Genomic DNA, 26,183 nt, shown 5'->3' with positions numbered 1-26,183 from the left:
CGTAGGAAAAAATTTAATTTTCTGCAACGTTCCCCAACATGCTCTTCGTTTCTGAACAGACATTTCAACCGTGGTATTATAGGAGCATACCACATCACCTTCGCAGGAACCCTCTTCCTGGGGGGGGGGGGCTCGCCGTCAACATCACCAGGGTCATCTCGTCTGATCTTATACCGCAATGTACCACATACCGGGCATGCGTTCAGATCCTTGTATGCACCGCGGTAGAGGATGCAATCATTAGGGCATGCATGTATCTTCTCCACCTCCAATCCTAGAGGGCATACGACCTTCTTTGCTGCGTATGTACTATCGGGCAATTCGTTATCCTTTGGAAGCTTCTTCTTCAATATTTTCAGTAGCTTCTCAAATCCTTTGTCAGCCACAGCATTCTCTGCCTTCCACTGCAGCAATTCCAGTACGGTACCGAGCTTTGTGTTGCCATCTTCGCAATTGGGGTACAACCCTTTTTTGTGATCCTCTAACATGCGATCGAACTTCAGCTTCTCCTTTTGACTTTCGCATTGCGTCATTGCATCGACAATGACCCGGCGGAGATCACCATCATCGGGCACATCATCTGGTTCCTCTTGATCTTCAGCAGCTTCACCCGTTGCAGCATCATTGGGCACATCGTCTAGTTCCTCTTGATCTTCACCAGCTCCCCCCGTTGCAGCATCACCGTATTCAGGGGGCACATAGTTGTCATCGTACTCTTCTTCTTCGCCGTCTTCCATCATAACCCCTATTTCTCCGTGCCTCGTCCAAACATTATAGTGTGGCATGAAACCCTTGTAAAGCAGGTGGGAGTGAAGGATTTTCCGGTTAGAGTAAGACCTCGTATTCCCACATTCAGTGCATGGACAACACATAAAACCATTCTGCTTGTTTGCCTCAGCCGCATCGAGAAACTCATGCACGCCCTTAATGTACTCGGAGGTGTGTCTGTCACCGTACATCCATTGCCGGTTCATCTGCGTGCATTATATATAATTAAGTGTCCAAATTAATAGAATTTCATCATCACATTAAAACCAAAGTGCATACATAGTTCTCATCTAACAACATATAGCTCTCCAGAGCATCTAATTAATTAAACCATACATTGAAACTATGTAAAACATTTCAATGCAAAAACAAATGTGATCATAATCGCAACCAAGGTAACAATTGGTCCAACGACATAATGATACCAAGCCTCGGTATGAATGGCATATTTTTTAATCTTTCTAATCTTCAAGCGCATTGCATCCATCTTGATCTTGTGATCATCGACGACATCCGCAACATGCAACTCCAATATCATCTTCTCCTCCTCAATTTTTTTATTTTTTCCTTCAACAAATTGTTTTCTTCTTCAACTAAATTTAACCTCTTGACAATAGGGTCGGTTGGCATTTCCGATTCACATACATCCTACATAAATAAAATCTATGTCACGTTGGTCGGCATAATTTTCATAAACAATAAATGAACCAATAGTTATAAAGATAATATATATACCACATCCGAATCATAGACATGACGAGGGCCGACGGGGGCGGATACCAAAACCATCGCACTATATAAGATGCAATAATAAAAGTAAGAAAATAATACAAGTATCTATGTAAACATACAAGTAAGAATATTTTTTCTTTCAGAAAGAAGATAAGAACAAGAGGCTCACCACGGTGGTGCCAGCGATGAGCTCGGCGCGGGTGATCGACGGCGGTGAAGACGGGGACGGGGCGTGACAGACCGCTAAATCTAGACAAATATTGAGGAAAATGGAGCTTGGAGGTCGAGCTTGGAGAGGAGAAAGCTTAAGTAGTGTGGCTCGGGCATTCCATCGAACACCTTGTGTGCATAGGAGATGAGCTAGAGCACCACCAAGCCCTCTCCCCCTCAGCCAGAAAAAACAAAGCAGTGTGCTCTGCTCTTACGCGAGGGGGTATATATAGGCACCTCATTGGTCCCGGTTGGTGGCATGAACCGGGACTAAAGGGGACCCTTTGGTCCCGGTTCAAGCCACCAACCGGGACCAATGGTGGTGGGCCAGGAGCGAGGCCCATTGGTCCCGGTTCGTCCCGCCAACCGGGACCAAAAGGTCCAGATGAACTGGGACCAATGGCCCACGTGGCCCGGCCGGCCCCCTGGGCTCACGAACCGGGTCCAATGCCCCCATTGGTCCCGGTTCTGGACTGAACCGGGACTAATGGGCTGACCCGGTCTGGACCAAAGCCTTGTTTTGTACTAGTGTCTATTCATCTTCAATCATGGCAATACAACGAACACCATAAATAATAAAAATTACATTTAGGTCCGTAGACCACCTAGCGACGCTACAAGCACCGAAGCGAGCCGAAGGCGCGCCGCCGTGATCGCTCCTCCTCGTCGAAGCCGGGAAAAACTTGCTTTAGTAGACAATCGGGGAGTCGTCGTGCTAAGGCCCCATGGGACCAGCGCAGCAGAACATCAACCGCCGCCGATGAAGAGTAGCGTAGATCAGAAGGATTCAACCTGAAGAAACACAAACATAGACGAACTACGACCAGATCCGAGCAAATCCACCAAGGATAGATCTGTCGAAGACACACCTCTACATGCCCACCGACGATGCTAGACACATCACCGGAACGAGCACTAGGTGGGGAAGACCTTATTAGGGAGCCGATGCCGTCTCGTCTTCCCGAGAAGGACACAAACCTAACAAAACTTGAATAAACATCTAAAAACGAAGCCCTCCCGCCGGCAAGGGCCGGGATCCACCGCGCCGCCATGGCCCTAAGGCCACCGGAAACGAGATGGACTAGCGGCAGCGCCGACGGGAGGCAAAGGAACCCTAATCTTTTCTTGAAGGGGAGGATAACGACGGATGTGCATTATTTCTTTTAGAGCCTCTTTGCCTCAAAGGATTGCTAAAAATGATCCTTTTTCCCTAATGGGTTGATTGATACATCGGATAACAACATTTGATTTTTTTTTTCATTCATTGTTTGTGTGTCCGGAAGAGTTTGGCGAGGTTTTTTTTAGATCCTTTGGTCGTGTATTTTTGTGCTCCTTGGGGTTTTGTCCCTGGTTTTCATTCTCCTTGATAAATCACATGCAGTTCTCCTGCATGGTTCAAAATATATTCATAAAAAAATTCTTAGGAGAACGCAACCTTTTTACCCCCGCCCCCTCCTATTTCTTCCTCTTCCAACTCAGCAATTATCTTAGGTGACATTGCTAAGATAGCATCATCTACAATTAAAAAGAAAAAGGTAGAAGTTACCGTGACATGCTCGGATTTTCAGTGTCTTGTGTGCATCTTTAATGTAGAAGCCGAGAGTAATGAACCATTTTTTATTTTAGTAGTACAATGCCCGTGCGTTGAAAGGAGATATAAACATTCTAGTACGTTAGCTTGCGATTTACATGCCCATATTTATATGATTATGCAAATTAATGTTTATCAAATCTTGCCCGTGATTTACCTTATATTTTGACGAGAATTTCGGCAAGTAAATTAAAATGGAATTAGTTCACAATGTAAGTTAATTTAGGTGATTGATTGTTATACAGGAAAGGTTGGACGAAGCGGTGGTGAGAAGAAAAGTGAAACATAAAACTTTTTTTTAATTAAGTAGTAGAAAAGATAGAGATAGAGATGAAAACTAGGAGAGCAGAGATTCGGTGCCAGGCTCATCTGCGCCCGCGATAAAGGAAAAAATCAAAACAAATACTAGAATAATTAAAAAAGTCTAGTTATCTTTTGCATGGTAGATAATTAGTGCGTGAGGTGCGCTTCAAATTTTAAATTATTTGAACATCTGAGTAGCTCTCGGAAAAAAAAGACAAAATTAGGGTCTATAAAAAAGTTTACTATTCTGACCCAATTTGCCAGTTTTTGCTGAGAACTACTCATGTATCCAAATAATCTGAAATTGGAGCGCATATCACTCTCCATGATAAAAAAGATAGATTTTTTTGAATTTTGTGTGTGAATGTTTTCTTGACCGGATGTAGATGAGTCTGTGCTCAGAAATGGATATTTGGAAAACTAGCAAAAAACACACCCGTCAAGCACATACAAAAGTAACTCGCAAGCCGGGCCTTTTGCAATATCGGGTCGAGCCTTGTGGGCCTGTCATGAGGCTTACATCTCCTCCACATGCATGTTGTTACTCGATTATCAAAAAAAAGCATGTTGTTATTCACGGAAATCCAGTTTACCACCAATTGCAGGAAATATGACTATCGACGTCCATGTCCTCCCACGGTATGCTGATCAAGCCTAATTTGATCATGTTTTATTTATTTTTCGGTGTATTTGTATTTATATTTATTCTCCTTTCCCCTTTTCAGTATTATCATTTTTATATTATTTGCAGGTTTTTATTTTTATAGTATAAATTCTAACTTTTCATTTTCTACCTCTTATTCTTTTTTCGTCAATTTATGAATATGTATTTTTAAATACATAAAAATTATTTTGATACACATAAACACATTTTTATACATAAGCCTTAATTTTATGACAGTTTTTTAGGATACATGAACATTTTAATTTAATTATCGCCTTTTCGAGAAATATACATACATTTATATGTAATACATGAACATTTTTTCTAATTAAATTTTATTTCTTCTTTTTAGTGCCATGAACAATAGAGGATACACAACCGCCTCCTCTCCAAAGAAAGATTAGGTTTCCTTTGCCTCCCGTCGGTGCCATCGCCGGTCCGCCTAGTGTCCGATGGACTTAGGTCCATGGGGACACGGTGGATCCTACCCCTTACCGGTGGAAGGGCTCTTCATTGATGTTTTGTTGGGATTTGTGTCCTACTCAGGAAGGCAAGGCGGCGGCGGCTCTCTGGAGATGAAATAAGATTCTCCCTGCCTAGCCCCCGTCCTGATGGTGCGTCTAGCCGTCGGTGTGTGTGTGGAGTTATGTCTTCGACAGATCTATCTGTGGTGGATTTGCTCGGATCTGGTTGTCGTTTGTGTATGTTTGTGTGTGTTCAGGTTGAATCTTTCTAATTTACGCCACTCTTCATCGGCGGCGGTTGTTGTTCTAGTGCGCTGGTCCTATGGGCCTTAACACGACGACTTTCCAACTGCCTACTAAGTTTGCGATGACAGTGGCTCGTCTCAGGCTTATTTCAGTGCTTGTAGTCATCTCTAGGTGGCCTACAGTTTTGAATGTAAATTTTATTATTTTTAGTGTTCTTTATACTGTCATGATTAAAGATGAATAGATCAGAAGTTTTTTCTAGAAAAACAGCTTTTCCGAAGTATATAGAACATTTATTTTCACACATGCGAACATTTGTTTTCTAATTTTGTGAACAACAGCTTTTAAATATAGGAGCATTTATTATGACGTACGTGAACATTTATTTTTGCAGCTATAATATTTTCCTATTTAAAAACTGATTTATAAATTTAGTAGAAAATATAATTTTTAATATATTTATATTTATTTTTAAAGATATTACTTGTTGGTGGGCCGCGCCAAGTGTGGTCCATGAAGAACTGTTTTACGAAGCCGTTCCCTAAAAAAAAGGAGCACACTGCTATTCGCGCCAGCTACGAGCGCCGCAGGAGTTCTTCAGCATGCGTGTCACGGCGCGGCGCGCCGGCGTCCTCGGGACGGTGGACTCCCGGCCTACCAACTCGCTGGCGGACGCGGCGCGCGCGCTCTGTGGCTCCTCCCACGACGAGGGCATCGCTTCCGGGAACAGGCTGATGGGCGCGCACCTGAGGGCCGGCAGGCCGGGCGCCGCTCGAGAGGTGTTCGACGGAATGCCGCGGCGCGATGTGGTGTCCTGGAACTCCCTCATGGCCGCGCACGCGCGGGAGGGCGCGCACCAGGAGGCTGCATACGCCTTCCTGGAGTTGAGGCGATGCAGGCTCAGGCCGGACAACACCTCCTTCTCCACCGTGCTGTCGGCCGTCGCGCGGCTGGAGGCTCTGGAGCTGGGGCGATGCGTCCACGGCCTCGCGCTCAAGGCCTGCTCCACGGGCAATGTGTTCGTGGGCGCCTCACTCGTCACCATGTATGCCAGCTGTGGGGTTTTCGCCTGCCTGCAGCGGGTCTTTGACGGTGTCGACGCTCCAAATGTGGCCTTGTGGAATGCTCTTCTATCAGGCCTCGTGATGAACCATCGGGTAGCAGACGCCCGCATGGTTTTCGATCAGATGTCCGGTCGCAATGTCGTGTCCTGGACGGCCATGGTAAAAGGCTATGTTACGGTGCACGAGGTGGACCTGGCATTAGAGCTGTTTGACTTGATGCCCATGAAGAATTCTGTGTCGTGGTGTGTCATCATAGGAGGGCTTGTCCACCATCAGCAATTCAGAGAGGCAATTGAACTGTTCAAAGGTTTGATGAGGAATGGGGATGAAGTCACAAATGCGGTTCTAGTTAAGGTTGTGAATGCTTATGCTGGCCTGAAAAGTATTGGAGGAGGCAGATGCATTCATGGGTTTTCTGTGAAGTGTGGATTTGTTCTTGACCTGATTATCGAGACATCATTAGTTGCGATGTACTGTAACTCCTTGGACATCGATGAAGCACAATTGGAGTTTGATAAGTTGGACAGAAAGCATGTCGGTTCATGGAATGCCATCATATGTGGCTATATTTATGCAGACAAGATTGATGAGGCTAGAGAACTTTTTGATTCCATGACTGAAAGAGATAAGGTCTCGTGGAACTCGATGATTAATGGCTATATCAGAGATGGAAGAATTACTGATGCTACTGAGTTATACTCAAGGATGCCTGAGAAGAATGTGGAAGCAGCTACTGCTTTGATGTCATGGTTTGTAGACAACGGAATGCTAGATAAAGCACGGGATATGTTTTATAGTATGCCCCAAACAGATGCAATGTCTTGTACATCTTTACTCTTTGGATACATGAAAGAAGGATATCTGGATGATGCACTGGACCTTTTTCATAGGATGCACATGAGGACTGTTGTCACTTACAATGTAATGATAGCTGGTTTTCTTCATCAAGGAAAGGTTACTGAAGCTTACAGGCTCTTCAATGAATCACCTTCTCATGATTCAGTGACTTGGAGCTGTTTAATTACCGGGCTCGCTCAAAATGGTTTAACTGATGATGCACTTAGGATGTACAAGAAAATGCTATTAACATATGTGCGCCCAAGCGAGTCAGTTGTTTCTAGCCTCTTAAGCTGTTTTGCACACCATTCTATGATTGTTCATGGTCAGCAGTTTCATGCCACAACTATCAAGCTTGGACTCGAGTTATGTTTACTAATTCAGAATTCACTCATTAGCCTATATTGCAAATGTGGCAAAATGGTTGCAGCCCAGAATATTTTTGATCAGATGGGTAAGAGAGATGTGGTTACATGGAATACAATAATTCATGGATATGCATTCAGTAGCCTTGGTGAAAATGCTATTGAAATGTTCGAGAATATGAAGAGGGCACAAGTTGATCCTGATGATATCACATTTCTTGGTGTACTGTCTGCATGTAGTCACATGAGTCTTTTGGAGGAAGCAAAACATTTCTTCAATGCGATGACACGTGATCATGGAATTGTGCCTAATATAACGCACTATGCTTGCATGGTTGATCTATTTTGTAGGAGAGGCATGGTTGAGGAGGCTGAAGGGTTAGTGAAGTCAATGCCATTTGAACCTGATTCAGCAATATGGACCTCTCTCTTGAGCAGTTGCAGACTGAGTGGCAATGATAAGTTAGCAGAGCATGCGGCAAGCCAATTGATCGCCATAAATCCTGGTACTAAAATGCCTTATCTGCACCTCATCAGTGTACATGGATCAACAAATAGATGGGGTATGATTGATAGTCTGCGAAGTCAAATTAGGAGAACTGCCACTCAGAAAGAAGTTGGTTATAGCTGGATTTAGTGTCCCAGCATGATTCACTGCTGTTGTATTTTACCAACGGTAGGTCAGTCTGGTACCAAAACACTATGCTGTATACAGTGAGGCACAGCTGGTATATACGACAATATCCACGGTGCAGCCCGTGATCATTTATATGGACATTTCCCACCAAACAGGTAAAATTCTATAAAAACTACTCGTATATCACATGTAATTACCTTCACTTTGGCATCTAAGGCATTGTTCTGATGATACAACTTTTTGTTTACACATCTTATGTAGAACGTCTAAAAGTTCAGGGCAGACTCTTGGTGGATGGGTTAACCTGGAAGCGTGAAACACATCTGTCAGGTACGATTCAATCGGATCGCATGCTTGTACATATAATGTTTGTCATCATTTAGAGGTAGACTAACTGTGCAACAATTTTTTTTTCAGTTGATCGGTATAGAATAGCTTCCTTTTTAATTTTGTTTAAAAAAGCACCTTGAAATACTATCTCATCTTGATTGTTAACAAGAATTCATGTCTTGTCCTCCAGAGTTTCAGTGATCGGTTTGTTGTTCCTCTTCCAGGAATACGGCGCCAAATTTTGCCAAAACAGAAACCTTTCAATCAGCCTAATAAGAGTTTGGTCAGCAGAGGATGGAACGCGCGGCGCAGGCCAAAGACATGATCAGTTCCATCCCTGCATTTCGGAGGAGCGGTGACTGTGGGATGTAACCGAGTCTGCAAAAATACCCAGCCAATCCGTGTGGCATCCACTGAATGGCCTCTGCCCTCCACACCGGCAAACACTGCTCAGCAGTAAGGATCATGATGACTGTCCGGCTGAGCACAGGGAATGCGACGGTCACCGTCGCACGCTACATGGCAGGGCGCAGCTTTAAGGCTCAGGCGAAGCAGAGCTTCACCAGGGAAGTCCATGCCGTGGCGCTCACCGGAGAAGATCTTCGCCTGATGGATGACCCTGGACCTTTTTTCTTTTCTTTGCGGGAAGCTGGCTCTCGACCTTCTGGTTCTCTTTTCTTAGTTGTTCTTTGTACTAGGCTGGGCAGGCCAAAGCCCAGTTTATATTTGCTCGGCCTAAAAAAATGAAATCCTCGGTGATGGCCTCTCCTTGTTTAATTCACTCGTTTATTTTAGTAGGTGGTGGGACTCATTTTTTCGGTTTTACTATTTATATATCTGATGGCAGAACATTTGTTTTTCACCTGTCGCCGGCCGCGGGGTGGCAGGGGGCGACGGTCGGGGCATGAAGGAAGGAGATAGGGACCTTGTTTCACAGCTTTGAGTGTACGAGGGCCTTTAAAAAAATAAGCATTGTATTACACACGCGACATCCTTTTTCGGATGGAGGGAGTGTATGATGCATGGTGACTAGGAGAGCATGAGAAAGGAACCATAGGAGCGACGCGCGTGCTGGCTACAAGTCTGTCGCAAGCTTTGGAAACTCGCGCAGCAACGCGTACGTATCCCTCTAATATAGAAGGGCGCTCACTCAACTTCCAACAATTCCCGGATCATTGACGTGGCATTTCCTATTTGATGCCTTCAGGCCCGTTAACGTGCCATTCATTAACTGGCGCTGAAGGCATCTTACCTGGGCCGGCCCATCTATGGGTGCCACGAGAGAGATCCCTTTCCGGTTTTGGCAAGCTTCCAGAAGCTTCCCAGCCGATTTTTTTTGTTTTTCCTGGACTGGTCTTCTTCTTATTTGTTTATTCTGTGTTATTTCCCTTTTTCCCTTTTCCCTTTCCCCTTTTTCTTTTTCTTTTTAATAATGCAGATTATTTTCAGATTCGATGAAACATCTTTCAAAAATTCAATAAATCTTTTTTAGAACTGATGAACTTTTTGTTAAAGTTCATAATCTTTTTTCAAAATTTATAAACTTTTTTTCAAATCGATGAGCTATTTTTAAAAGTTTGCAAACTTTTTACAAAATCGTTGAACTGTTTTTCAAAATTGATGAACTTTTTATCATAATTGATGAAAATCTATTTTTACAATTTTTGATTTTTTTTTCAAAATCGATAAACTTTTTTAAAAATCATTGAAATTTTTCTTCAAAATTGATTAACTTTTTTCGAATTCACAAACTATTTTTCCGTATTGGTGAAAGATTTTTCAAAATAATTAACTATTTTTGAGTTCATGAACGTTTTTGAGTGTTTTCAAATGGTTGAACTTTTATGAATTCCTGATTTTGTTTTTGAATTTTTACGTTTTTTGGGATTTTCTGATTATTCTTTTTGAGCAAGCGACCAGTCTTTAGGTAGTAGAGACCATTTGGTGTTATTTTGGAGCAAGCGAGGATGCTAGTGGGCTGGCTCATGCGAACAGCCTTGAACGCGCCAATTTAGGAGCTCCCTGCCAAAAATGCAGTGCACATTGCTGGAATGGAACTCGCGACCATTTGCTCACCAGCAAACGTAGCTAGCCAAACAAGCTTGTAAGGGTATGCGTCTAATACGTCTTGAGAAGAGTTTAAGAATTAATAGCAGCGCCAGTTTGGAATATTACTTATTTTCTTTAAAAACATTTCTTGAAAATTCCAAGTATTTATAACTCCGAATAATTTTGACAAATGCGATTTTGATTTTGAAAAAGGTGGACAATGTTTGAATTTGTGAATAACTTCGAAACATGTGAAACATTTTTTGAATTGAGAACAATTTTTTTTTAAAAAGAGAACACATTTCGAATTTGTGAGCAAAATTTGCAAGCGGGGACATTTTTGTAAAATTCTGAACAATTTATGAAACTCTTGAAAAACAATTCATTTGTGAAACTTTTGAACATACTTAGAAACTATTTTGAATTTGTGACAAACATTTGAAGTGAGAACATTTTTTCAAAACTACGAGCAATTTATGCAATTTCCAAAAATTCTTTTAAAAAACAAAAACAATTTCCAGATTTCAAAAAAGCAAATATTTTATGAAATTGCCTGAAAATTTTCTGAAGTTGTGGAAAATTTATAAAACATATTGTTTTTGAATTTGTGAACAAATTTTGAAAAACAGGAACATTTCCTGAAATTAGCGAAATTTTTCAAATTTGTGATTTTTTTTTGCAAATGCAAAACTTTATGGTAATTTTGAAATTATTAAGTTTTTTGAATTTTTGTACATTTTTTGTAAGAGGCGAACATAAATTTGTACTTTCTGACTTTTCTAAATTTCTGAATTTTACATAACTGGAACATTTTATGAAAAAGGAATACATTTTTGAAAGGTGAACATGTTTTAAATTGTCAAACATCTTTTGAAAAACAAAAAACGAGAATGAAAGAAAATAAAACAGGAATGAGAAGGAAAAAAGGAATCCGAAAAACATAAAAAGGAAAAAAAGAAATTGGAAAAAAGGGAAAGAAAAAATGAAGAGAAAATAAAACGGGAATAAACCATGTGGAAACCCGTGGAACATTTCCAAAACCGGAGGCAGAAAGGTTTGGGTGGAGTCCGAAATGGGTCGGCCCTAATCGCTCGATATAGAGGTATGTATCGTCCTCTAGCATACATACACAATACCAATCTCATCAACTATGGAACCGTCCCTCAAAAAGAGAAAAAACAACATGGAACCATCCAACATGTCAATGTCTTCCTCGATCCTCCCGGCGGACCTCCTGCTCGAGATCGCGGCGCGCTCCGACCCCGTCACCCTCGTGCGCTGCGCCGCCACATGCAAGGCCCTTCGGCGCCAGATTGCCGACCCGGCTTTCCTCTCCCCGCTCCGCCTCCGAGGCGCCGACCGGTTCGTGCCCGCGCTGTTCCGCGGCATGTTCATCCAGAACCTGCGCGCGGCGGCGGCCGAGCACCCGCGGTTCCTCGTCCCCGGCCTGTTCATCCAGAACCTGCGCGCGGCGGCGGACGAGCACCCGCGGTTCGTCGTCCCCGGCCGCTCCAAGGAGCCGCCCCCCGAGCCGTTCCGCTCCTTTCTGTCCAAGTACACCACCCTCTTCGACTTCTACCACCCCGTCCTGGCAGCGCGGCACGGCCTCGTCGCCCTCCGCTCCGACGCCACCCCCGAGACTGAACCGGCGGGCGCCTGTGTGTTCGACCCTATGACGGGCTACATCCACTGCTTTGGGCCACCTGGGATCAATGCCCAGTCGTTCGTCCTGCTCACCGGCGACGGCCGCCGCTACCGCCTGCTCGCCGCGGAGTTGTCTTCAGGTCACCTAAAGACCCAGGCCTTCTCGCCGGCCGAGCACGCCAGGCTGTGGCAAGCCATCGCCGAGACCGCGGTCGCTCCGTGCCCTCAGGATGCCGCGCTCCTGCACCCTCCAGTCGTTCTCCAGAGTTAATTGCACAGAAGTACCACAATTCAGGCATCACATGCAGATTGGTACCACGATTGCTAATTTTTGCGTGTCAGTACCAACATTGGTCCAAATTTTTGCAAATTGGACTAAAACGCGTATTTATACGTATTGACGCCCGATCCGACAGGTCGGGCCCACCCGTCAGGTGCCACGCTGGCCAATCGGCGCGTGCCCGCGTGCTGACTAGGACGAGCCGGTGCGCTGCTGTCCTAACCGGCCCGGTCGCACCAGCTCCAGTCCGGCCGCACCATTCCCCTCCCCCTCCTCCTCCTCGCTCGAACCCTAGTCCATGGCGTCGGCGATTCCGCCAGTCTGCGGCGAGGGCGTCCACGGCGTCGGCGAGGGCGTCCACGGCGTCGGAGAGATGCCGTTCTGGCCTCCTAGCGGAACGGTTGGCGTCGACGGGGATGGCGGCGACGAGTCCAGCTCCGCGTACTCGACCGACGACGAGGAGTCGATGTTACTCACCATGGAGCAGCGGTTGCAGTTGGCGCATCAGTGGGTGGCGAACCCTAGCAGCAGCCATGAGTTGACGCATGGACTTGGCGGCGTGCTGTAAGTACCCTTGTCCTACTCCTCTGATTCATCCAATTGGGCATTTTTAGGGTTTGTTCATCTTCTGCTTTATCTAGTTGGGGATTAGGTTTTATCCAATTGAAGTGACTAGACTAACCTAGTAACATAGTGTATTGCACTCTCAATTTAGTTCAATTACTGTGGCTCTCCAAATTGTTCTGTACTGTCTGGTACTGTAATTTAAGTTGTTTTGTACTTTACTGTTGCTCTCCAAAATTTGCTTTTGTGCTAAATTAGTAAATAATAGACTTACAGGTTACTTTAAATTGTAATGTACTGTGCTGTTGCTCTCCAAATTAAGAGTAATTATAATGAATAAATGAAATTTAATCTTTTTCTGTAGTTTGGATGAAGACATTTGGCAAGTAAGGAGCCATTTTGATGCAAGAGAACCATTGGAGATGAAGCTGTGTCGTTCAGATATTACTTATCTGAATTTGGTTGCAGTGATGGAAACCCAAGGATTTAATGCATATGATTGTTTGTTTCACATTGAAAATCCATCTTTAGGAGAGAAAGGGCTGGATTTGGTAGACAGTCATGCAGAATTACAGATGATAAAGAGGAAGATCCAGGACAAATTGGTGCTTAATTTGCTAGTCAGGGCTTGTCCACCCCCTGATACTGATTTTGAGAGGCAGCATTTTGAAAAGCCAGACTTGTCCACTGTGGTGTACCAAGATCCTGTTGTTTATGATCTGAGTGAGCCTCCTATCTTAGCTGTTGATCAGGAAGGAGTAGTCTTTGAGAGTCAATGTAGCACACATCACCCTGTTGCTCCTGCTGGTGTTTGCACACAAGAAAGCAGAAATGCAACGCAGTTTTGGAAGAAGAAGAAGAGGGATATCAAGGATTTGAGGCTTATGAGGACAGTGATTCCTCTGATGAGGATGGTCAAATTGGAAGTTACCCTAATTACATGGTTGATGAAGAAGATGTAGAGGTGGAAGAGGGAAAGAGGCAGAGAGAGCTAGAAGTACAAGAGGAAGAATCAGATGATGATCAATCAGAAGAGGAAGAAATGCTGCATTATGAGGGTGACACTGAAGTTGAGGACCCATTTGAGGTAGAGGAAGATAGGACTTTTGAACAAGAAGAAGAAACTATAGTTGAACCTGTAAAGAAGAAGCAGAAGCTGCCAGTTAGAAGAGGCCCAACCACTAGGTCACATTGTAGTGAGCTACCAGAGGTTGAACCTGATTTCAGACCATCATCAGATGAAGAAGAGGAGGGGTTGTTGAGGGAGAGTGATGATGATGGTTTTCAGCCACTCTCTTTTGTCCTACAAAAGAAAAGGAACAGTAGGGCAAAGAAAAGGCCTCCTAGGAAGTGGTACAATGAGAAAATGGAGCAACCACATGAGCAACTGTGTATGAAGTTGTGTTTTAGGGATCAGCATCAATTCAGAGAAGCTTTGTTGAATTTGCACATCACCCAGGCCAGGAATTTCAGGTATCACAGGAATTCAGATCAGAGGATAATTGTTGAGTGTACAGATAAAAAATGCCAGTTCTTAATGGTGGCAGCAGTTATAAAAGGGGAGAAAACATTTGTAATTAAGAAGATGAGACTAGAGCACACTTGCCCTAGTACCACTGAGACCACCAGGGTTAGTGCTAAGTGGCTAGCACAGAAATATGAGCATCTCTTTAGATCTGATATAACTACTGGTATTCAGACTATAATTGATGCATGCAATGAAAAATATGGTGTAGATGTGCCCAAGTGCATGGCATATAGGGCAAAGAACATAGCTATTGATGCTGTGTTAGGAGATCACAGGAAGCAATATCCTAGGCTTAAAGACTATGCTCAGACTGTCATGGACACAAACCCTGGGAGTAGAGTAATAGTCAGTACTGTTACTCCAGTACCTAATGCAAAAATACCCCACCCAGGCCCAAGATTCCATGCCATGTTTTTTTGCCTTAATGGAGCAAGGGAGGGGTTTCTCAATGGGTGTAGGCCTTTCATTGGTTAGTTCTTGAACCTTGTGTGAACCATTTACATATTGTAGAGTACTCCATATTGTATCTCACTTGGAAATGTTGATTATGCAGGTGTTGATGGATGCTTCATTAAGCTCACTACAGGTGCTCAACTACTTGCTGCCACTGGTAGAGATGGCAACAACAACATATATCCACTGGCATTTGGCATAGTTGGTCAAGAGGACACTCAGAGTTGGTGTTGGTTTCTACACCAACTGAAAATATGCCTAGGGGGAGAAGTGGGCAAGTTTGGAAGTTATACTATAATGTCAGATAGACAAAAGGTATGTGTTTGCATATTTCATTCTGTTTTGAACAAGTGTTTGCATTAGCTTAGATTTTTAAATTGTTTCTTAGACTTGTTAAATTGTTTGTGTCAGGGGTTATTGAATGCAGTGAATGCTGTGTTTCCAAGTTGCAACCAAAGATTCTGCCTTAGACATTTATATGCAAATTTCCAAAATGCTGGGTTTAGGGGTGAAGATCTTAAGAAGTGCATGGATAATGCTAGCTATGCCTACAATGAACACAAATTTAATATTGCAATGAATGATCTTAGAGCTGAAAGTGAGGAAGCTTGGGAGTGGCTTACTGCAATACCAAAAAAAACATGGGCAAGGCATGCATTTGACACAAACTGCAAGACTGACTTGGTAGTGAACAACTTGTCAGAGGTGTTCAACAAGTACATTCTAGATGTTAGGAGAAAACCTATAAGGACAATGTGTGATGGGATAAAAGATAAGCAGATGGTGAGGTGGCACATGAAGAGAGAGAGTGTAAAGGAAGCAAGATGGGAGATAACACCTCATTACAGTGAGAAGCTAGAGATTGAGAAGGAGAGGGCCAGATACTGCAAGCCAATACAGGTAGGGGTCAACTTATGGCAAGTTACAAGTGGGCAGCAAACACATGCTGTCAACCTGGAACTTGAGACTTGTGGATGCAGGAAGTGGGACCTTAGTGGCATACCTTGCAACCATGCCATCTCTGCAATAAACAAGGCTAAAAGGAAACCAGAGGATTATGTCAGCAAATTCTTCAAGAAAGATTTTTATGCTGCAGCTTATGAACCAATGATCTTTCCTGTGCCTGGTGAGCATGATTGGACAAGGACCCCTGGTCCAGACATAGAACCACCTGCATTCAAAATCAAGAGAGGAAGAAGGAAAGAAAAGAGGATCAAGGGCAAATTTGAAGTACCAAAGCCAAAAGAAACTTCAAGAATGGGGACCATAACATGTGGCAATTGTGGTCTCCAAGGGCATAGGTACACAAACTGTCTTAAACAGTTGAAGCCTGAGCTAGCTTTGAGGAAGAATAAGCATGTGGTAATAATTTTTCACCTTCAAATATACTAATGTGTTTCTTTCTTGTACATTTCTTTCTAGCATTATTAACTGTTTCCTTTTCTTTGCAAGGCTAATCCAAGTACCTCACAGCCAAGAGCTCCTGGTCCTTCTACTGCACCAACAGCAAGACAACCAAGACCTGCTGCTTCTGCTCCTACACCACCATCATCTGCAAGAAGAGGAGCTGGCAGAGGAAGAGGAGCTGCTACTTCTACTACAACACCATCATCTGGAAGAGGAAGAGGAGCTGGCAGAGGAAGAGGAGCTGCTACTTCTACTACACCACCACCATCTGGAAGAGGAGCTGGCAGAGGCAGAGGAAGAGCTGGAAGAGGTGCTCCAATGCCATTCATTGCCCCAAGGCAATATGCTGACATTCCTACTGATGGCACACACACTGGATGGATGTCCTACTTCACTGCTAGCATGGGAGGTGGAGGAGCCATGTAATGTCAAATATTGTGGTGTTATTTTGGTTAAACTTGATGCTTGAGGTGGAGTACTGGTGGAGTACTCTAGTAATGTTGAACTTGATGCTTGTAATGTTGAACTGGATGGATATGTGGTTGAACTTTAGGTGATTATCTGAATGTTGAACTTTAGTTGGTTATCTGAACTTGCTACTGGATGCTGGTAATGAGAGTTGATTGTGACAAATCAGTACCACATTTGCAGATTATTGTGACAAATCAGTACCAATTCTGCCGCTAGCTGTTGCATGTCAGTACCAATATTGGGGCATCACATAACATGCAGTACCACATTTGGGGATTCTGACATGTGGGCCATCCACCTTTCCTACTATTAAAGTGTGACAGCACAAGATCTCACAGCAGTGTGGGGACGAAACTAGGGTTCATCCGCGCAGCCAAGGACAAATCTCAGAGGCGAGGCGCTGACTGGGGCCGGCGGCGGAGAGATGTCGTGGTCGTCCAGTGCCGGGTCCGCTCCCGGATTTCGTCGAGCTGCAGGAAGGAGGGGGGAGGAGTCGCGCTCGCCGGTGCGCTACCGCGAGAACCCAATGGCATACGAGCCTCCAGTGATGTGCCACTGTTCAACTCCGAGGAAGGCGCCAAGATGGATCTCCTGGAGCAGGCAGAACCCTGGTAGGAGGTACTACAGCTGCGTGGATGCTATGGTGAGTGCTGTTTTTTCCCTAATTTTCTTCCTCTTTCTTCTGTGCAATAATTTTTGGCAGCATGGTGAATTTGCTTGTGTATCTTAATAGCACGGTGGCTGTGGATTTGTGCAATAGCATGATGATCCATTGCCCACATTCTGGAGTGAGCTCATTGGGGATCTGCGTGATGAAGTATGGAGGCTTAAAGGTGCAACTGTTGCTAGATCTGAAGATCAATTTCCAATCCTGACTCCAAGTGAAGATGATGGCACAAGGGAGGCCATGTTTCTGTCTCTGCAAACTCAACTCAGAGAGAAGAATGCAGAGATTGCAGGGATTAGGGCCAAATTTCACAATGTGTTGTTTCTTTTCACTATATTTGTGCTTGGCTTAGTTGCAGGCAAGATATTAAGTTAGTTAGTTGCTTCAGTTGTAGCCAAGTTGTAATGGATCAAGTTGTAATGGATCAGTGAAGTTATCTTCTGATGCAATGAGATTTAGTGAGTCTTGTTCCTCTTTTATTGCAATGTACTGTCTGGTTTGCTGCAACATTGTCATAATGTACAATCTACATAATCAGCATAACCATAGCAATACATAACCATACATAATAAGAAACTGATCCATACATAGCAATACATAACCATTGTTCACAATACATAGAGGAGTTCCACTTCAAATGCATAGTTCATCCTTTTCTCACAAAAGGATGAATAGCATAACTACTACATACATACACAACCATAGTTCACCATTAGTACAAGCATACAGTACACAACATTAGTTCCTAGATGCTAGGTCATTACACAACCATCATTCCCAAAAGGTCAGCAATGCCACTAATCTCATTTCATCTTCTTCACTTCTCCAAGATGGCTTGAATCCCCCTGAACTTCTCCTTCAACTTTTCATTCTGAAACTCTAACTGCCACTTCTCTTCAATATGCTTTTTATTTCCCTTAAGCAGATCAGCAACCTGAAGCTTCAACTCTAGCTTCTTTTGGGTGAGCTTCTCTTGACACTTAGTTAGCTCTGCATTCTTCAGCTCCAAATTCATACTAGCTTCAGTAAGCACTTGCTTCTCTTTCATTTTGTTCAACTTCAAGTTCTGAATGACTGTTGCTTGAGCTCTTGTCAGGTTGAGCAGCACCTCATACTTCTGAGTAAGTTGCTGGGTCTCTGCATCTTTCTTTGCCATCTTTGCCTTCATATCATCAGTCAGTTCTTTTCTTACCTCCTGCTGATATATAATGGCAGACTGCAGATGCCTGAAATCCACCACCTTATCTTCCTGGAAGTTCATCAGCTCATGCACATCTTGGACTAGCTTGTCATAGTTGGCCTCCAGCTTGTTCTTCTCTTCTGTCAGATGGTGGATAGTGAAAGAATTCTCAAGATTGTCATTCACCCTAGCACTTTTGGCATCTTCAACCATTGCCCATAGCTTCAACAATGCATTCTGCATTGTTGGGGGCCACTGGTGATCAACCCATTCAACAAAGCCACAATTGCTACCTTCCTGCAAAAACAATAACAACAACAAAACAGTTCATACAGCAAGTAATTACACAAAATCACTGCAGTTGCCAAAAAGAATGTCTAAATTTAGCATCAGACCACTAAATTTAACAAGAGGAGCAACCACTTGAGTAGCTGACTGACTAGGTTCAGCCATTGTTCTAATGCAAAATATACTCATGCTTCACCTAAATACGCTACTCTAACCACTATGAATCAAAATGTTGACACCAAGCAGAGTACTCCAGCAAACAGAGTTCAATATGGCACTGACCAAGTAAGAAAAAAAATCAGTATGCCTACAATCCTACAATACATACCGACTGTGCACATGCTAAAAACCTCCTGCCTGTGTCTGTTCCTTCAAAGGCAACAAGCCTCTCAGATGCCATGCCGTGCTTCTCACATGGACACATCACATCCAGCTCAAGCCCCTTGTAATCTGGATCTTCAATGGTGAAAGGAACCTGCAGAAGCTCGCACAAAGACAATGGCCAAATCAAAACCTAGCGAAATCAACCAAATCAAGAAATCCCAAATATGAAACCCTAACCCTAACCCTGTACTGACCTCGTTCAGACCGTCTGTGGAGGAAGAATGCATGTACGGGGGGCTAGAATGGTCGTCGCTGCTTTCGTCCTCCAAAACCATGGCGACGGCGGGGCGGTGCGGCGGCCGGCCGGCTGTCGGGACGCGGTCGGCGGCGATGGAGGAAACGAGCGAGGAGGAGGAGGGGGAGGGGAATGGTGCGGCCGGACTGGAGCTGGTGCGACCGGGCCGGTTAGGACAGCAGCGCACCGGCTCGTCCTAGTCAGCACGCGGGCACGCGCCGATTGGCCAGCGTGGCACCTGACGGGTGGGCCCGACCTGTCGGATCGGGCGTCAATACGTATAAATACGCGTTTTAGTCCAATTTGCAAAAATTTGGACTAATGTTGGTACTGACACGCAAAAATTAGCAATCGTGGTACCAATCTGCATGTGATGCCTGAATTGTGGTACTTCTGTGCAATTAACTCCGTTCTCCAAGGTGACACCCACTGGCTGTGCAGGTCGGTCGAGTGCCACTTCGTCCTCAAGTTGTCACACGCGCCGCTCCAGGCGTCCGTCACTAAGATCGACGGTCACTGCGGCGAGGCACTGCGTGGGCGCGGACCCGAGGAAGTCCTCCTGGTGTCCGACGGCGGCCACGCGAGGCAGCCGGGACTGCTCGTCGCCACCGGGCTGGAGATATCACTCTGGACGCTGTCTGGCTCCCGCGAGGGCGGAGGCTGGTCCAAGCAGGTCCTGGTCCAGCCGGAGAGCATCCGGCGGCCAGCTGGGCAGTGGAGCGAGCGGCTGGAGCTGCGGTGGTTTGGCGAGACAAGCGGAGCGGCTACGTCTTCGTGCGGATGCCGGGAGCGGAGGGGCCCTCACCGTCGTGGTACTTCATGCTCGAGCTGGCGGCCAGGAGGGTCCGCGGGGTTTGCAAGATCCCGCCCGGGGACGTGCTCGTCTTCTTCCCCTACGAGATGGATGTCTCCTATTGGCGGCCAAACTTCACTCGTCGACTACACTAGTAAAAAATTTTAGAACGACTGCATCCAAGATCCAACATACTAACAGAACCAGCGTAGTCATAAGTCACAAACAGACTGAGGTAACAAAGCGAGAGGCATCAGACCTCGAAGAGCACGCAGCCTCATAGCGGAATCCAAAATAAAAGAGCTTCCCTAAGCTTCGATGGTCGACCTAGCCATGGTGTAAACCTGACGAAGTTTGCCGGTCGCCATCTCCGTCTGCTCACTGTCTCTTGCCTTCCCCAGCGGCCGCCACTGCTGCATATAGAGATTAGTTTGGAATGGGCAGTTAGCCGGGTGCAAAGGGAAAACAGCTTCAATAGTAAACTTGTTACGAATCTTCCACAAATACAAAAAAAAGCGCCCCTACGCACATCCACATAACACGATTTCCACCCTCCAGGAAGGGGAGAAAAGGCGAATCAACCTGTGGTTGAGTTGATTAGGTGGACAGTGGTATCCCCAACCCACCAGGGTTCAAATCCTGGTGCTCGCATTATTCCTGGATTTATTTCAGGATTTCCGGCGATACGCTTTCAGTGGGAGGAGACGTTTCCGTCGACGACGAGGCGCCTACGGTGACTTCGTAAATTTCAAGATGATATGCCGGCTCAGTCTCTCGGAGGTGCTCGTAGGGGTAGGGTGTGTGTGCATTTATAAGGGTGAGTGTATGCGCGTGTATATGAGCGCTTGTGTCTGTACTGATGCTCAAAAAAAAAGGAAAGGGAGAAAGGAGTTGGACCAAGTCCCAAGAGGACCGAGGATTCTTGTCTAGTCTACAAGCTTCACGGACGACACTCCATGCAAATATGACTATAGCACAACAGAAAAACGCGTGGTTCGCGTCTTCCATCACTGCACAGATAGTACAATGACCGATTGAGGGTCCATTTCGCTTGGCAATTTTATCGGAAGTAGGCAAACGATTGTGAAACAATTGCTAAAGAAAGATTTTTACTTTAAGCGGGACCGCAACTTTCCATAGGTGTCTCACTGGCAATAACAATGGGAAAGAGGAGGCCTTCTCGTACAAGGACTTGACCGAAAACTGCCCCAAGGCCGACAAATGCCAGGCTGACTTGAAACGCAAGCTTCGGTGACCGAAATGCTTGGCTGCACAGCCAACCAAAATAGGCTACGGTACTCCTGCCATAAAGGTGAATCCCCACATCAGCTATCAAGCTAGAAACGAACATACCTACCATTGTCCAGGGAAAAACGTGCGCCCAAGGGAAAGGCAAGTTTTATTTTTTGGGATTGCATTCCAAAAGAACGAGCCCCTACTCGTGGCTTCAAAAAGGGATACGTTGGGAAAATATTTTGCCTTGAGAAGCTCTGCCCAAAGCCCCGACACGTTTTCGGAGAGCTTCCAGATCCATTTGGTAAGGAGGGCTATGTACAAAACTAAAACTATGTACATAGCCCTCCTTACCAAACTTTTAGTTTTAGTGTTAGTAATGCCCAAGCTCCCAAATTTTTTGGGCCTGCATATTGCCGCCCATTTGATCAAGTGGTATTTGCGCTTTACTCCAGCTCCTTTCCAAAAGAACTTGGAGTAGGGAGTGTCCAACTTGGCATGCACGCCGTTAGCCAAAAGAAAAAGGCCCATCGTGAACATCAGGAGCGACGATAAGCTAGAATCCTTAAGCGTAAGTCTAGCACCCGATGACATAAACTTGCCACGCCACGGCCCAACCCTCTTGCTAACCGTAGCACAAAGAGGTTCCTAGTCGGTGATGCGAAGCTTGCGGTCAGAGATAAGGAGGCCAAGGTAAGTTAGAGGGAACTTTCCTACTTTACAATTGAGGAGGTTGGCAACAATTATCAAGGATATATAAGCGCCAGGCATTTATCATGCCTCTTTTATTTATCCAAGGCCATTTTTTGTCGTTTAATGTATAAATTGGGTAATTTCCTACCCATTTTTTCATTTAAAACACGCAAGTACCAAGGCACTCCTATGACACGCAATATAAGATGTTTTTAAGCTAACATAGCTTCAGAAAACATTTTATATTGTAAGATGTTTTTTAAGCTAACATAGCTTCAGAAAACATTTTATGTTGTGGGACGAAGGGAGCATGCAAGGCATACATAGAATGGTGCTTGTAAAAATGAAACATATTGTGCTTAAACGCTACTCCCTCTGTCCCATAATATAAGAGCGCTTTTTATACTAGTGTAGTGTAAAAAGCGCTTTTATATTATGAGACATCGCTTTTTATACTAGTGTAGTGTAAAAAGCGCTTTTATATTATGAGACGGAAGGAGTAGTTATTTCTATAGCAGAGGTGCCTAGTTAAGCATATGTGCCACACAAAAGACCGGTGCTAAAGAAAAAACCAGTTTGTTTTCATTGCGCTGTACGTGTCTAACACATCGACTGTACGGGCGCTGCATATCAGTCACAGACAAGACAAGCAAAGAAGCAAATGTTTGTTTGAGCTCAACACATAAATCATATATCAGATACAGAACATGGCTATCCAAAGTGAACAATTTATCTTGAATCACCACTAAATTGCTTAGCCGGTCAACAGATTTTGCGTTGTACACCCTAGTCGGAGGCACTTTTCCCTAGGGAAGGCAGAGATCGCAGGGGAGACGAAACCCATTGACTGCTGCTGCGCATCGCCCGCAGTGTATAGCAATGCTAGTACAACCAGAATAGAATCCCCATGGTTTTCGGCTTCTGGCAGTCACCTCCACCTGGCGCCTCCCAATCTGATCACCTCTTCAGTTCCGGAATCCCTGCGGGCTCTATCATCGCCGGCGTCGTCCTTTGCGTTTGTGGCGTCACCGTACAGATCCTTCAGCTTCGCCAGGTTGGATGGCTCCGGCGCTTTACCAAACGGACTGGAGCGATGGCTGTCCCCGTTGGTTCTGCCACGGCTTGGACTCCTGCTCCTGCTCCTGCTTCTGCGGCCACTCGAACGCCCATTTCTGTCGGAGTCCCTATCCCTCCTTTCATGGCCCCGCCTCTCGACATCCCTATCAGAATAGCTCGAGCGGCGGTAGTCACGGTCTCTGTTATCACGGCTGTGCCGACCATGCTCCCTATCCTTGTACCTACCACGATCGCGATCTGAACGGTCCCTCTCAATGTCACGGCTGCGCTCACGACTCTGACTTCGGTGCTTCCTGGGTGGAGATTTGGCATGACCGCCATCATGACTCCTTTCCCTTTCTCGTACAGATGGCAATGTCTTTCGGACTGGGGATGAATCCCTTGTGGATGCACGGTGTGGAGCACGCTGACCAAAAGAGACCGACAGAGAAGCCTTCACTGAAGGAGGCCGCCGGGCAGTATCATCTGAACCAAGGCGGCTAGAATCCCCAGTTATCCCTGACTGCTTTGTTGGGAGCTTCATTTTCTCAAGATGGGCAGTAACCTGTCGCAGAATTAGGAGAGGCACTCGTGGAAGAAGACTGTCGAAGTAGTACTGCAAGAAACAATAAACGACAAGGAAATTTAGTTTACCAAACGTGTGAATGCTATTTTTCATTTCAAGCTACTCGAATAATGGCCTGGAAAGGAAATACTAGACGGATACGATAACATATAACTTGTCAAGAAACATAGAGTGGTAACAGAGTATGATTATGAGGTTAATTTGTTCTGTTGTATTTGGCATACGAGCGTCTAGGCTAGGGCTGAGGTGTTCTCAGTTATTGTGGCAAACCGTGACAAAAAAAAAACTTAAGTGTTTTTTTTTGTGGCCAAAATAAGAACAAGTCAAATGACTGCTAGTGCTTCGTGCCAACTGAGACAGATATCCATTGCTGTATCAGCTAGACTGTAAGAATCAAAGGACTCACCCACCAAACAGTAACAGCTGATCAAACCAAGGAGTTTACCAACTGTCTTAACTCAACCAAAACACTAGCAACTCAATATGGCAATAATTTCCTTCTAGCTTGCATACGCAATAAGATCTATAAACTATTGGACATGCTATCCATTATACCAAAATATCACAGAATCCTGACTGAATGAATGTGGGAGCCAACCAGTCAAGAGTTTTTTACATGAACTTAGGCATCCTAAAACAAAGTTCAAAAGCTTCCAGTTATAAGATTCTTACACACTGGACCTCCTTTTTCTATATGGGAATGGACTTGATTCTCTTGGTAAATATGCCCATAGATCTTTTCCAAAGCATAAAGCATGGACAGAAAGGGAAACAATAGCATCTCAAGCCAAGAAAGAAACAATACAGGACATATAGCCTGAAACAGAGTAAAGCATCTCAAAAGCACACATCATTTTTATGTGCAATGAATACTTCAACCAGTTGAAAATATGGAACACTAGTGCCAAAAGTGAAAAGAACATTCGAGTAACATATCATGACAAACCTTTACAAAGTGGTTACTGGTGGAAGAGATGTCTCCTCTTAAAGCAACTCCACAATTGAAATTTCCGCTCAGTATGCCAAATCAACAGGTGAGATTCAACAAACAGATATTTGCACTTAGGCTCAGAAAATAGTATGTTAATCATGTATGTCCTCAGATGTGCTTGGGTAACTATAGAAAACTGTAATAGCAGCTCTATAGTAAAGTTAAGTCAAATGGAAAAAATGGGGGCATAGTTTAAGAGATATACCTGACCAAGGATAACATCACGCACATAAACGCCCATAGTTGTCATTTTACCATTGGATCCAGGGGAAAACTCCTGAAAGAGAACACATATTATGTAGAGGTGAGCTATGGTTCATTACAAAAGAACTGCAAAAGGATTATTAACCATTTTATCAGAAAAAATCATAAATGTGAAGAACAGGCATGGCAAACTATTTGCACGCATTGATCCACACAGATAAGCATTAGGCTCATACATGTGCAGATCGTTATGTCATAAAGAAACAACTAATAAGTGCAAGTAATCTCTATTCTCTAGTACAGGCATGGTTGATTCAGAGAACTATCCATCTGGCAAAAACCTTTCTGATCACACACTTCCATCAGCTCACTGTTTGGGCTTTTCTTTATTTCATTCATAGATAAACTCCTTTACTTGGTCCACGATGGATGATAACAGAAGAACCATATGTTGTGCCAACTTTCATTTGCAATATATGTTTACTAGTCACTTCAGGTTTGCACAAGCGTTATTCTTAAAAACAGCAGCCACATCATAAAAACAGAAGATCGTTGTTTATGTTACACATGTTAACACAACACTTTGTTGAAAGCAACACTGAGGTCTGAAACTTACTTCAACATAAACAAAAACATGTCATCGGAACTAGAGCTTGGCCTATTGCTGCTTAATTTATGGTGAAACAAACGCAAAAGAGGCGGAGAGCGAACACAGACGACACAGTACCTCATCATCTTGAATGTAGGGCTCATACCAGGTCCATAAGGTCTTTGGGTCCGCAGCATAACGCAGGTACAGGAACCCAATCTGTTGCAAAAAGTAACTATATTCCATGAGAGCTAAATAAAATCAGACATATACAATCATAAAGAGCAGAAAGATAAATAAACGTTAGGAAAGCGGGCAAGAAAAGATGGATAATTCCTTACTTACAGCTCTGATGTAGGGGGAGTCCGGGTGCTTGAGCAGGCCGTGCATCTGGTTGACGGTGAGCTTCATGGTGAAGAGCTTGTAGAGGAGGCAGAAGGCGGTGGAGGGGCCGCGGCAGTTGCCCGTCATCCAGGGCTCGACGTGGTCCACCTGGTTGTAGATCTCGTCGATGACCTCGTGGTAAGTCTTGATCTTGTAGAGCTCCTTGAAGTAGTCCGAGGAGACGATGTTCATCGACAGCACCTTCTCCATGAGCACCTCGATGGGCCGGCCCGACGTCTGCAGCTCCATCCTCCCGGACCCTCCTCTGCGAAACCAAACACCACACAGACTCA

General features: G+C 44.6%; 3 protein-coding genes across 5 annotated transcripts; 1 reads left to right on the top strand and 2 right to left on the bottom strand.

Moving 5' to 3' along the window:
• Nucleotides 1-5,580: 5,580 nt before the first annotated feature.
• On the top strand, nt 5,581-8,977 carry LOC119333069 (pentatricopeptide repeat-containing protein At4g02750-like). Its single transcript, XM_037606097.1, has 3 exons — nt 5,581-8,036; nt 8,143-8,211; nt 8,436-8,977. The coding sequence occupies exon 1, from the start codon at nt 5,581-5,583 to the stop codon at nt 7,879-7,881; it is 2,301 nt and encodes a 766-aa protein (XP_037461994.1). The 3' UTR covers nt 7,882-8,036; nt 8,143-8,211; nt 8,436-8,977.
• Nucleotides 8,978-18,091: 9,114 nt separating this feature from the next.
• On the bottom strand, nt 18,092-19,669 carry LOC119333068. The gene is made up of 3 exons (XM_037606096.1): nt 19,321-19,669; nt 19,071-19,217; nt 18,092-18,751 (listed from the first exon to the last, which is right to left on the bottom strand). The coding sequence occupies exons 1-3, from the start codon at nt 19,399-19,401 to the stop codon at nt 18,092-18,094; spliced, it is 888 nt and encodes a 295-aa protein (XP_037461993.1). The 5' UTR covers nt 19,402-19,669.
• A 3,062-nt stretch (nt 19,670-22,731) lies between these two features.
• Nucleotides 22,732-26,160, bottom strand: LOC119332771 (pre-mRNA splicing factor SR-like 1). 3 transcript variants are annotated; one of them, XM_037605922.1, is made up of 4 exons: nt 25,852-26,160; nt 25,645-25,725; nt 24,919-24,990; nt 22,732-23,752 (listed from the first exon to the last, which is right to left on the bottom strand). In XM_037605922.1, exons 1-4 carry the CDS (start codon nt 26,137-26,139, stop codon nt 23,009-23,011), a joined length of 1,185 nt encoding a protein of 394 aa, XP_037461819.1. In that variant the 5' UTR covers nt 26,140-26,160; the 3' UTR covers nt 22,732-23,008. The 3 variants fall into 3 exon arrangements, 2 of the variants coding, with proteins under 2 accessions (XP_037461819.1, XP_037461820.1); XR_005161144.1 differs by having other exon boundaries at nt 23,684-23,752; nt 25,848-26,160; XM_037605923.1 differs by lacking the exon at nt 22,732-23,752 and having other exon boundaries at nt 24,855-24,990; nt 25,848-26,160.
• Nucleotides 26,161-26,183: the final 23 nt, after the last annotated feature.

Source organism: Triticum dicoccoides, chromosome 7A (genome assembly GCF_002162155.2).
Source record: "Triticum dicoccoides isolate Atlit2015 ecotype Zavitan chromosome 7A, WEW_v2.0, whole genome shotgun sequence".
NCBI classification, from domain to species: domain Eukaryota; kingdom Viridiplantae; phylum Streptophyta; class Magnoliopsida; order Poales; family Poaceae; genus Triticum; species Triticum dicoccoides.
This window is presented reverse-complemented; position numbering and strand designations above follow the sequence as displayed.